At 34.1% G+C, this 13599-nt stretch overlaps 2 protein-coding genes and 1 long non-coding RNA gene across 8 annotated transcripts; 1 reads left to right on the forward strand and 2 right to left on the reverse strand.

The window, feature by feature from the left end:
* Nucleotides 1-1427: 1427 nt before the first annotated feature.
* Nucleotides 1428-4142, reverse strand: LOC139817877 (uncharacterized). 3 transcript variants are annotated; one of them, XR_011733324.1, is made up of 7 exons: nucleotides 4021-4142; nucleotides 3548-3908; nucleotides 3258-3454; nucleotides 2843-3146; nucleotides 2462-2680; nucleotides 1695-1901; nucleotides 1428-1564 (listed from the first exon to the last, which is right to left on the reverse strand). It is a non-coding gene; the product is annotated as an uncharacterized lncRNA (long non-coding RNA). The 3 variants fall into 3 exon arrangements; XR_011733323.1 differs by having other exon boundaries at nucleotides 1695-2680; nucleotides 2843-3097; XR_011733322.1 differs by having other exon boundaries at nucleotides 1695-2680.
* Nucleotides 1441-5798, forward strand: LOC139817876 (2-amino-3-ketobutyrate coenzyme A ligase, mitochondrial-like). Of its 4 annotated transcripts, none has more exons than XM_071786157.1 (5): nucleotides 1441-1618; nucleotides 2071-2180; nucleotides 3232-3457; nucleotides 3601-3851; nucleotides 4007-5798. In XM_071786157.1, the coding sequence occupies exons 1-3, from the start codon at nucleotides 1441-1443 to the stop codon at nucleotides 3238-3240; spliced, it is 297 nt and encodes a 98-aa protein (XP_071642258.1). In that variant the 3' UTR covers nucleotides 3241-3457; nucleotides 3601-3851; nucleotides 4007-5798. The 4 variants fall into 4 exon arrangements, 1 of the variants encoding a protein (XP_071642258.1); XR_011733319.1 differs by lacking the exon at nucleotides 1441-1618 and adding an exon at nucleotides 1854-1991; XR_011733321.1 differs by lacking the exon at nucleotides 1441-1618 and adding an exon at nucleotides 1854-1991 and having other exon boundaries at nucleotides 3363-3457.
* A 526-nt stretch (nucleotides 5799-6324) lies between these two features.
* On the reverse strand, nucleotides 6325-9287 carry LOC139817874 (eukaryotic translation initiation factor 3 subunit C-like). Its single transcript, XM_071786156.1, has 7 exons — nucleotides 8777-9287; nucleotides 8480-8695; nucleotides 8130-8409; nucleotides 7822-8015; nucleotides 7540-7743; nucleotides 7314-7452; nucleotides 6325-6488 (listed from the first exon to the last, which is right to left on the reverse strand). Exons 1-7 carry the CDS (start codon nucleotides 8978-8980, stop codon nucleotides 6340-6342), a joined length of 1386 nt encoding a protein of 461 aa, XP_071642257.1. The 5' UTR covers nucleotides 8981-9287; the 3' UTR covers nucleotides 6325-6339.
* Between the last annotated feature and the right edge of the window lie 4312 nt (nucleotides 9288-13599).

Here is a 13599-nt window from a genome sequence, read left to right on the forward strand (position 1 = left end):
GATAAAACCCCCTCAAACGTGTCGGACATGAGGCTGTTTGAAGTAAAAAAATGACCTCGGGGCACGTTGTCACGAATTTGATGGGAATCTATTGCGAATCTTCGGATGACGATAACGAATAAAAATATTTTATGTTTAATCACCGACATGATTATAAAAGAAAAAATGTTTATCAATAAGTTGCGCATTCGAGTGGAATTCTTGCCTATTTAGATTAAGACGAAAACTTCGTGCTTTTTGTACTTTTTTGAAATAAAATAAATGTTTCTGTGAAGGATTTTACTTTTTTACATTGCAGCGCACTATAATATATTGATATTTACGTTGTATACAGTTTGGATTACATTTTGCATGCAATTACATTTGATGTGACAACGTGCCCCGGTCACGGGGCACGTTGTTACAAGCGACCTGTCGTTATTTATTGTTATGTAACAACTGTAGAGTAACAATCACACAAAATTCGATACTGTCCAATTGAAGCTGACGGTTTACTCGAAATTTTGGCATATCAAAGTACTCTTAAATATTGAATGTAAAAAATACAAAAAATATTTAAAAAAATGTGTGACAACGTGCCCCGGTCTACCCTATACATCGCGTCTTGTCATATATGATCATGTACACTGCCGATATAGTTATGTATGACCATATATAATTATATCTGATAATACATGGCCAAACATTTTTTATATACGATCATGTAAGGCCAGATACGATTATGTATAGTGTCATATCTGCTACACATAATAATATGTCTGACCATATATGAACTTATATGATCAGATCTTGTGTCATGTATAATATACGATCTGATCATATATGGCAATAGATAACCATATATGATTATATATGCTCTATATATGGGCATGTAAAACTTATATCTGTTCATATCTTATTTATATATGAACATATATGAACATATATAAGTTTTACATGTTCATATATAAATATATACTGTCAGATATGAATATTTTTTCCCGGGTATGGAATTTTATACGATTATCTGTCGACATAATTTGACTCATCGGTAATGGCGAAAGAACACAGCTCTTAGAATAATACTTGTTTATTACAAACTAGAAGGTTTTATATCAGTTTTTTATTATGCAGCTTCAAAAAGTATCGTTACAATAACAGTTACAATCGTTACAAATTCTTACAGATCTGAAAGATTAGAAAGTGAATATCCAAAGCTCGAGCCGCTTGTCCGGTCTGTAAATGAAGACACTGTCGATCGGCATCGACCCGGAGGGATTCACCTCAACCCATCGCCACTGTGTAATACGTGAAGAAGTCCAGCTTCACGAGGGTGATGAAGATGATGAAGAGAAGCGGTGGGCAGCAGGCAGCATGCGTAGTGATCGGCAGTGATATTAAACTTTTATTGTGCTATTTAAACTTTTCTAATTTAAACATTACTTTATACATTATTAACAGATGATGGATCTTATAACAGACAGCACAAAGTTTTTGGATCGTTTAGCAGGCAATACCGAGCATTTCAGAAATGCGATGACTAAAGCTGGATTCATTGTCAGCGGCGATAACTATCCTATTTGTCCTGTTATGTTGGGTGATGCAAAATTAGCAACAACATTTGCAGATAAAATGATGGGTATGAATATATTTTCATATAAATTATAAAATCTTTAAAGAAATAAACTATCAATGATAAAATATACAACACCTACCATATTGTTACGCCCACGCTGAAACGGCCTTTAACTCCGAGCTGAAGCAAGCGGTCATTCCGCAGAAATCGTGAAGCGGTCCCTTGACAACGGGACATTTATTGATTTAATTACCGCCTGTCAGATTGATCTGGTGACTCGAATCGTTCGGTCCGGTTTCCCAGAACTCTCTTGTATTCCGTTCTGAGTTTAAATAAACCCAAGTTCCTATTTGTATAACGAGAGTAGTTATTTCTGCGATCCCGGAAGTACGCGGACGCGTTCGTGAGTGCGCGCGACACGAATAGCGAACGGAGCGTAGGTAACAATATATTATCAAAGTTTTACGACTTATTCTGTTATATTGCACGAGAATGATTTTTTTTTTTTTTTACAGAAAAGGGAATTTACGTCATTGGATTCAGCTATCCCGTGGTACCAAAAGATAAAGCAAGAATATGTGTTCAGATTAGTGCAGCGCACTCGACCGAAGATATAGATCGTGCGGTAGGTGCTTTCTTACAAATTGGAAAAGAACTTGCGGTAATTTAATAAATACATTTTTAATAACGGCAAAGAAAAATTGAATGATTGATTCTGTCTTCAATATGCATTCTGTTTCATTATATAAATAAATAAATCGCAGTGTTAACGCTATATATTTAAGCTTATTTGTATTATACAAATTAAATATTGCAAGTATATAAGTGCATGCGAATGTTGAACGTTGAATTTATTAACACGTGCAATAACAAATATCTTAATCGAGCAGTATATTAAAGGTGTACCTTCTTTTATACAAATTTCCAACGCGCAATGTTGTAAGTGTATAAAATCTTGAATTAGGTGTAAAGTTATATTGTTATTAAACATTTGTTACATAGAATGCTAAGGTTTGTACAATTAACGAGATTTTCCGAAAATTCCCTGACCTGTTAAACTCCACGCACTTCCCTTTCTAGCAATGGAAGCTGCGTGACGTGAAAGTCCTCATAAAGGTCCATTATCTTAAAAAGAAAAAAAAATTATTTAATTTATCTTTCAAGAATTTGACAAAACAATAAAAATGAAATATTATTATTCTCTAATAATTATTTAGCTCTAAAAAAATTACGAAAAACAAATTAAAATATCAGCTATAAATACAAATTAATTACCTTGTTAATTACCTGCTCTAGATATTTATCTTGAATTTTATGCCTTGCAAGACACAGCCGACAAGGAGTATCACCCTCTTTCAAAAATAACAGTTGGTTCACTATAATATTATGGGTATCAATACCATATTTTGTTAATTCTTGTACAAGTCGTTCTGTCTCATAAAGCGACAAAAATTCTGCTATGCAGACACATATAAATGTCGTCTGTTGTGGATTTCTGAACTGTTCGTTAACTTGTCGAATGACAGCAAGCATTTCCTCCATCTTATTGGAAAATGTATCCACATTAAAATCCGTTAATCCCAACAACGAACTTATAAAAAAAAAATCTTTTTTTCAATTTAAATAATTCAGGGAGGATACTTGATATACCTAATGTTAAAATGTATTAATTTTAGGTGAAATAACATGGATTAATTCGAACCTGTGTGATGAAAGGACTAAATCTTCATTTTTAAACGCATTAATTTTCCCAATCCTTTTTCAACCACTTGTGGAAACGATAGTAGCCTCAATGTGTGCCCAGTAGGTGCAGTATCAAACACGGCGTAGTACTTTCGGTCCCGCTCCTCCATGAGGAATTCATCGCCGATTATGCGGACCATCATGATAACGGCATGGCTGGTATATTATTAATTATAACAATTATTATTCATATGATTATTTGTATAATTTATGTGATCGTTATATTCATCTAATTTATATAATTATTACGAATAACTGACGAATAACTGCAATCTCTCGTTGCGGTATCACCACGTCGATAGCACACACACCGCAAGCTGGTAGGCTCAACACCCCGCGCGACGGAGAGTATGCGTTCACTCAGCTCGGCATTCGGGCGAACGGCGCCAACGACGACGACGACGACGACGACGACGAAGACGACGACGGCAACGTTGGGGAGGACGACGCGACGGTGCACGAGACGGTGTTCGCTCGCTCGGACTCGCAAATCCACCCGTGCCGATAGCGAGCATCAACGCGGACGTTGGATGCGCTCGACGATCGAAGGAAGGTAAGTGGCCGTGGAAGGAAGAGGCAGTCATATATAGGTATGATTGCCTGATATATTCTATAAAAAGAAGAAAAATAAGCTCAATTTAATTATTTATAAACTTTTTCTATTTTGAATTTTACAAAGTAATTTACTCAAAGAGTAATATGTTTCAGGTACGGTGTCTTACCTGAGGTGAGAACTTCTCTTAAATATATATATATAGGAGACCGATCATATGACGACGGTAGTGGAAATTAAAAAAAGCATAAACTTTAAAATTACCTCGGATAGCTTTTACCTTAGAACGCTCTCATTCAATATTAATTAATTAATTAATTAATTAATTCATTCATTCATTCATTACGTTCATTCTATATTATAGTTTAATAATGTTTCTATATTTTAAAATATAGAATAAAATATAGAATAAAATATAGATGGACGGCCGGACCGACGGGCAGTCACCTAGGCACCCTGTGCCTAGGGTGCCGGAATTCGGAAGGGGTGGCAGTGTGGTCTTGTGGTAAAACGCCAGACTCGTAATCCCGAGGAACCGAGTTCGAGTCCACCTGATCACAGGAATTTTTATATTCCAAACTGCACCCCCCGCACGAGTGGGCTCGTGCGGAGAAACTGGGCTATCTTTCGCAGAGGAGACATTAAATTTGAAATTGGTCGTTCATCAAGCTTTGAGGAGCTTGAGAGTTTTGGGTCAATGCCTGTATAGTTATGATTATAACAAACGAATTGTCCTTTGTTCGGTAATATTCCAAATATTGATATATTATATATCAATATATCAATATATAAATATTGAAATATTATATTTTAAAATATAGAAACATTATTAAACTATAATATAATATTTCATCGAGATTGTTCAAGCTATAATCATTCAATATCAAACATTCATTCATGCATAATCCATGGAAGGCCACATAGTATTAATACCGCGTGACACTTCCATGGTTGTCTAGCACCGCTCTTAATCTTTGGGGCATAGATTGCACTAAATTGTGGAATAGCGCGGGCCTTGAGCGGAAACCCTCCCATACATTAAGAACGTGTTGCTCAAGTTCCTTGCGTGTACGCCGAATTCTTGGATTCCACTCTTGAACAATTATGCCCTAAAGATTTTCGATCACATTCATATCCGGAGATTTGGCTGGCCAATCCAACGTCCTAAGGTTGGGTTGTGTGGCCAACCATTCCTGAACCAATCTCGATCGATGCACTCCTGAATTGTCTTGAACAAAATTGACACGAGGTACACCAGGAAATGTTTCCGCAACGTATGGCATTATATTAGTGCGCAATATGTTGACATACTCCTCACCGTTCATACGCGGTGTGGTGCGTACCAACGGTCCAGGGCCGCGCGAGGTCATGCACCCCCAAAACGCTAACGTGATACGGCCACTTTGTTCGCGGAAATATACGTTATTCGCATCGTACCTCGTGCCATTTGTTCTCCACAATGTCATACGTCCAGATTCATCCATTGAGAATACTTTTTCATCAGAGAAAATAGTATTCTCCCATTCATTCTCCCAAGCCAAATGTTCAAAGGCAAAAGCCATCCGTTGGTCTTGGTGATTTTCTGTTAACGCTTGTTTTTGAGCAGGGATACGATGGTGATATTCCTGTTCTCGCCATCTACGCCGAACAATTTCCGCGGAACAATTCAAATTATGTTCCACTACCGTCTGTTGTGCTGACCGGAATCCGTTCGCTTGCATCAAATTGCGGAGAAGTTCGTCGTCTTCAGCGGAAGTACATCGCGGTCGATCTGGTATCGGTCGTGGGTTCACGTGCCCTTCTACTCGCATTTGTTGCAGCACTCGATATACTGTACTCTTCTGCAATACGTTAAACGTCATTTTAATGATTAAATTAAATAATGCAATATAGACGAGTTTAATGACGTGTAACTTATCCAAATAGAGAAGTACAGAATCATAAATGCATGGATACTTTACATTTACGTGACATATTCTCGAAACCTCTGTTACCGTCAATCCTGCATTTGTATATGCAAGTATTTGTATATAAAGCACTGTTAATAGTGCTTTTAATAGTGCTTTTAAATGATTAATCACTAGCCAAAAAATCACTTACAGTATTAAATTTCTATAAAGGTTGTTGTTTGTATATAATGTCATCGGTATTATTTATGTATTGGTGCTTAGACGATTACAATGTTTCGACCTCTGATTTCTTATTTTGCACCGTTTTAATATCGGTATTATCATGTACTTAATAATTACGATTCTCTTCTCGATTACGATCACGATCGCGATCACGATCGCGTCTCTAACGGCCCCAATCCCGTCCTTGGCGATTGTAATAAAGGTGGAAGCACATAAAATTGCAGGAGCCATGAGCAAAACGCAGAAGCCATATGCGCATGCGCTATGGTATCTGCCTGTATTCTGCCCATGGCTGTGGCTTCTGAATTTTCAATCTACATAAACTATGCTTATGTATTTTTATGTAGATTGAAAATTCAGAAGCCATGGGCAGAATACAGATACCATAGCGCATGCGCATATGAGTTCTGCATTCTGCTCATGGCTCCTGCAATTTTATGTGCTTCCACCTTATAACTCTGACGATTGCGGAAATTGCCTTGGTTTCCTTTTGAGAAGAAGTTACCTGCAAATATTTATTTTTATTATGAACTAGAAGATTATTTTAACTATGCATTATATAATAAAGTATGAGATATACTTGAAAATATGTAGGGTTAAAGTAAATGATAAAATCTATGGTTTTGTAAAAAAGTCACGTTTGAAAGTAGTTTCTAAAAATCAACCATATTTCATTGACATCTATTATTACAGCAAAGTAGTTCAAATGTGTGTGTGTGTGTGTGATCTTGAATAAATATTTTTAAAGTATTTTGAACGACAAAAAAAATTAAAATCATAAAATATTCAAATAACTTTATGTATGTAATCGAATATCTTAATGACTTAATTCCTCCTCTTTCCCTTTTATTCTCACTTTGCTTTGTCATATTGTACCTATATATATATATAGTATTTAGACCTTTCATTATATTAATAGTAATATATTTTATAATATAATGAAAGGTCTAAACACTATACAAGGGTATATGTCAGTATATGACAATGCAAAGTTACATACATAGCTATCTGAATATTTCATGATTTTAATTTTTAATCGATGTACAAATTTAATTTTTAGTCAAAGTTGGGATCGAGTCGGATCAAGTCAGGTCAGGTCTGTTTAGGTCTTGTTAAAAATAATATAAAATATAAGTACATGAAAAACAAAAACAACAATTTAAATAGAACATATTGCCTTGGAACGAATATAATTAATTTAATTTTTGCAAAAAACTGATCTATTTAATTGTTAAAATTAAATACAAATTTTTTATAGTACTCGAGTCAATAATCTTGATGATATATCAAAGTAAAGATTATCAAAAATACTTCATCCATCTATACATACCTTGCTTCATTTCGAAGATACTTTCGTTCGAATCTATAAAGTTGTTGACTTTATCCGTCAACTGCAGAGCCAATGATTGAAAGCGGCTTGGCTCGCTTCGATGCATAACTACAGTTCCACTTGGGTCGTCCATAGATGCCTAAATTTGTAAAAAAAGGAAGTACATAAGTTATAAAGAATATTACGTAAATAATTGTACAACGTAAAAGTATTTCTGCCAAAATACCATAAGTTCCTCGTTGATGATCATTTTACTGATAATCGAATGGACTATGGGCCGCTTCAACTGGAACATGTCCGCGAGCTTCGGCATTGAGATCGAATCATATACATGCAAATACGTGAACAGGTAAGTCCTCAATGCCTCTTCTTTGATCAATCGCGTTAACATAGCTCGCACTTTATCCGCTTGATGGAAGAGATCCCACACCTATTTCAATAAAAAGTAATTACTACATCGTATTCTACATTTGAAAAAAAATTGTTAATGTAAATCTCGCGCTAATACCTTTGCGTTCATCATTTCATTTATAATGTAATCGTTGCAAGCGGACCAATTTCCGTTACGCATCGCTTTGGCAGCGGCAACGACGTGCTCCCTCATAGATTCCGAAGGTCCGACTAACGATTGGCGTTCGCTGGACTGCAATTGCTGGTAAAATGTCTTCGAAATCATTCTCCGTCTCGCATCAAACTCGTGCGCTAGAATTAAATAATTTGTCGTGTATGATAAACGTTGAAAGTAATTGTTTATGCAATCGTAAAAATACACTAAATGTATTTTATATAAAGAATATCAAACACCAGAAAACATACCAGCCATGTACGGAATTTCGATGAGCATTGCTGAAACAAGGTACACACATTCCAGAAGTTCGAGATTAATATGCATGTGGAAAGGCATTTGCCTTTGCTTCTCGATCTTCTCCTGCTTTTTGCTACGCTCGTGCTGTCGCTGCGGAAGCAGACCTTGCGCCAGAAGTTCCTTTACTTTGCCCGTCACTATCAAATCGACCAAGCAGTTGTGGGCGTATTTAATATTCGCACGACGGAACGCACATAATCCCAGATGGGCTATCGTACGATTGTATAAAATCTAAAAAATAAAATACATTATTTTTACACGTTTTAACGAGATAATTGTTAACGCAGATACACATTCAAACCTGTGTGGCTGGATCAGAATGTTGTTTAGTTTCCTGGAGATGCGACATCAGAATCAAGTCGCGAGCTTGGAACCAGTTATCGTGAAGAGCGTGGTGATAAATGTGCGAGAGAATCGCGCAAGTTCTCAACCGATCAGTGTTATCGTGGGCATAAACGTATTTGCATAGTTTTTCCATAACTTGCACGGATGTGATTGCGTCTGATCCCAGTTCACCCTAACGCACATTTGATTATTTTGACAATTTAATAAAATAGGAGAATTTTATACGCACATATATATACTTTGCAAGATTTACCTCCTTTTGTTTCATAACATTCGAATCAAATTTGTAATACATGTGCTCGATTTTACGAAGATACACGCGGCAGAGCTCGGACATAGTTCCTTGCCTCTCCAAATATTCTTGAACTTTGTCAATTATGGCAGCAGCCTGCTTCTCATCTTTCAATCTGTGACAAGTGGATATTTTATCGTATAAAAAGTACAATATATTTCGCATAATTTCTCTCAAAAGACATTATTTTTGCAAGCTACAATAATTACCGTACAATAATGTAGAACAGAAAATACTTAAAATATAAACAAGGAATCTATAAAATGTAATATTAATAAGCTCCATTTCTTCTCCAAGTTTTTCATTCGTATAACCTTTTGATTATTCATCCTTGAGGCATGTAAGAACTTAAAAAAAAAAAAAAAAAAAATGAAAAAATAATTAATTAATTAAATGTATCACTAACAGTATTCATGCCTTTACAAATACACATGCACCATCGTACATACATATATATATACATACATATATACATACATATATATATTTAACACACACGAATACATAAATTTATGTAACATACACAATATAAAATTTAATAAGTAACGTAATGTATAAAAGTCAATTAATGCACACATATTAATACATATATAGTAACGCATAATTTCAACGCACAATATGAACGCATAATATCAAAACACAATATCAATATTAACGCAACTAAAAAAATTGCACATACATGTTGCCATTAATTAAAAGTAAAATGTAAAACGCAACAATACAATCAATACATTATTAAATATAATATAAGTTAAACAATATAATTTGAAAATAAACAAAATGCAATAAAGAAACACGCAAAGTTATATATATATAATGTTATTTGCAAGCAAACAAAACATGCAATAAATGAACACACAATACTGGGTAAGTAATACCTCGAAAAAATTTAAGTAACAAGTGGTAGACGTAATCTTTATATCTCGAAAAATCTCGAAAAAAACTAAGCAGTAGTATCTTTATTTCCGAAAAATTATAACCCAATTAAGTGATCTATCAAGACACATCACAAAATTATGTTACCTTATCAAAAAGAAGAGTCGCGCTTCAAGTGATCTATTACAATTACAAAAAAGAAATGATATCTCTTTAAATTACAGCGCCAATTACAGAGAGAACATATATATTGCCTCAAAAAATAATTGTTGCACTACTTTGAAAAATCTTTAAATTGTGTTTAAATTTAACAAGGGAATACAAGATATTTAAATACAAAGTTTACATGTGTATTTTTTAGTGGTCACAAAGAATTACAAAGGTAACAGTACAAAATAAAAATATTTTATTAAAATACATAAATTTTTCTTGTAAAAAAACTTGGCGTTGCTAGACCTCGAAATTTTAAATAAATTAATAAACTTATCCTCTACTTAATTATAAGCCGCATTATCCGCCGTCCGCGTCGTCACGCACACCCATATCACTCACTCGCACATCCACGCTGATAATCATTTAATATTACTCTTATCGCATTCTTCTCTGAATTATTTTTATTTATTGTTGTCCTTATTTATTTAAAATTTCGAGGTCTAGCAGCGCCAAGTTTTTTTACAAGAAAAATTTATGTATTTTAATAAAATATTTTTATTTTGTACTGTTACCTCTGTAATTCTTTGTGACCACTAAAAAATACACATGTAAACTTTGTATTTAAATATCTTGTATTCCCTTGTTATGGATTTCTACCAGAAAACGTGGACGACCGAGAACCATTATTCAATACGACAAGTTTTATTCGAAGCGGCCCAGAAATTGTTCCTTACAGAGCCAAAACTCGAAACTTGGTCCCTATATTGTCAAACCATGTCGACGTTGAATCTCGAAGATGAAGGGTTCTTTTCGGAAATGAAGCTGTTTCGTGACATCCCCGACAAATATGTCATGAAATATCTTGATCTATGGCTCAAAACAATAGATAATTTTCAAGAAATGAGATTAGATGTCGAGAAGATAAACAAATATACTGTTGAATATTTGGCAATGTTTAACTCAACGGTTTCCAACCTTCTGTCCGAAGAATTCGTCGAGAATATACTTCAAAGATATTTATTCCACGTCAATACTTATGTATCTGAAAGAGCGAGACGTTTTCTGATATTGCACATTTTCCCAAGGGATATGGACAAACACGCAGCGCGTTCTAAAATATTAATCAATGTCTTGCGCAAGATATCTTTCGTCAATGAGAACGTGCCTCAATCTCTTAAAAATTCACACTTCTGTCTATAACCAACAAAACTGTGCGTTTACTCATAAATGATTTCGTCACTGCCTACGTTCGGACGTGCTTTGATTGGGACACGTCTATTAATTCACAAGTCATCGATTGTATGCTAATGAGATTTTCATCTGACTTGTCACCTATGCAGGATGCGAGGTCTTATTTGCGGTTATTCTATGCGAAAACGTTGCAAGAATGTATGGAATCTTCAAGCAAGGAATCCTTTGGTTTGAGAATCGGTCAACAGTTGCTCGAATTAATCAATATCTTCTCGCCGGTATTAATCTCGATCATGACTGAGATTCTCAAGAACTTGTTGTGCCACGTAAATGACGAAGTCCCGTTTAGCATCATGGAAGGCCTCATTGAGGCTGATAATAGGTATTCTTGTATTATGGCTGCGATGATGTTACCGTCGTTCCGGAAGTTCCGACAAATGGCAAAATACGATCAATTGATCGAAAAATTCCGAAAAATGCAAGACCCTACTATTACGACTGTTTTATACAATCATTTTTATAAATGTTATTATTGAACACAAATCGACTTGAAAACTGTTAATTAAACGAGTCGAATAAACTAAATACTACGGCGAGTGTATTTTTGTACAAGTTAAACTACTAGTGCGCAAGTTTTTTTTTTTAATGATATACTCACACGCACACATGCATTCTCATTGAAATAACGATTTTCTATTTTGGGAGATACGTCATGCCTAAAGTTTTTCTGTTTTTCAAACATTTAAAATGTTTCTCGTAGGAATAAATGCACATATTATAAGAATTGCTAGTTCGACTTATATAAGATAAATAAAATAAAGATACGCATATTTTTAGTCTCTTACAAATATTATAGGAGTAAATGCGCAATGTGAGTTATACAATAAAAATTTTTTCAAAGCAATTTAAATAGATACGGCATTGCACAGCGTGTATCCATTTGGCTCAATTCTACGTATATTATACATATATTATTTAATATGCATTATATTATTTACTATCAGTACGTTTTTGAAAGCAAATAATGGATGCATTCTTTGCGGCATACGATGACTTTTTTCTAACAAACCTTCTAATATTTCCTTTAAAAAATCTTTTTCTAAAATACACGATTTAATAAATTCGAAGAAAGTAATAGAATTTTTTCTACTCTAAAGTATGCGACCTTAAAGCTCCTAAACTGATTTCGAATAATTCTAATTATATTTATATGTCCCCATGATAGCATCGATAAAAATAATACTGTCGAACGGCGAGCCAGAATGCTAAAACATCTCTGTTGATGTATCGACGGACTTATGAGCAGAGAATTCGCAAGTTCTTTCACGAATTATAGATCGTGCGACACGAGCTTTTCAAGGAAATGACATCACTAGTAAAGGTGAAAGGTTTCGAAAATTACGTTAGACAGGGGGTAAAGGATTATTCGATAAGCAGTACGATGTGAGTTCACGACTCCTTGATTTTAACTTGTTTTTAACGAGAAATCTTATTTACAAAAAGAATAAAAGAAATACTAAGAACTGTCCCTGCTAAAGAAATTTTTCTGACGCATAGGGACGTCGCGACGCAATAGTTTGACTATCATCTACGTGAGTATCGATTGTAAAATCCTGGTGGTAAGCGGTGCGTCGAGGATTGTCTTCAACATATACAGAGATACACTGGTATTGTGGGTAACCACCGCGACATCAAAGATCATGACAAAGAAGCAAAAATTATCAGGGAAAAGAGATTGTAAAAGGAATAGCAATGTTACAATCGAAGTACTAACGTCATGTTAATATTTTGCGAGTCTAAAAATTATATTATATTATATATTGAAGCCTAACATTTATTAAATACAATAATCAGTTATTGTATATTATACTAAAGTTAGAGATAAATAATTAAATTTATTATGTCACCTAAGAGCAGTTTATTTTTCTTATACCTCTAAACTTCAAGCAATAATTAAATTAGTAATATTTCTACGTTTTTAGAATTTCTAAAAAATAATTTTCAACACTTTAAATAAAAGTAGTAAATTAATCTATTTATATAATCGATTTAATGTGTTGTATTACCTTTATGTGAATTTTATGTTCTTGATCTCTATATAAGAACTGAAAGATGATTTACAATTTTAGTCTTATCATATATATAATACAGTTTTATCACTATCAAGAAAAACTTATATTGACATATCGCATCCCGACAAGAATACTGTAACAACTCAAAAAATTTCAAAACTTTTTCGAGTTAAGCTCATAAAAAGTGTACTTTTTATCTATGTAGTATAATAGTGTCACAAGACTATATGCGAAATCCAGGACAAAGATGTCGTTATTTTTTTTAAACCGGTTATGTTGTGGTTTCCTGGATGAATAGTGTAATAAGCGAATTTACAAGTGAATCATAATAGACCTCTTCAAGAACCAATATCAATTTCATTATAACAACATGTTGTAATTGTAATTGCGTTAGTTATCTCACAATTAAAAGAAATAAAATGAAATTTATTTTTCTTCTCTCCTGAAAATTGTACATTTTTGAGTTGTGACACTATTCTTTTCGGGGTATGA

The sequence above is a fragment of the Temnothorax longispinosus genome, chromosome 8 (assembly GCF_030848805.1).
Source record: "Temnothorax longispinosus isolate EJ_2023e chromosome 8, Tlon_JGU_v1, whole genome shotgun sequence".
Lineage (NCBI taxonomy): Eukaryota > Metazoa > Arthropoda > Insecta > Hymenoptera > Formicidae > Temnothorax > Temnothorax longispinosus.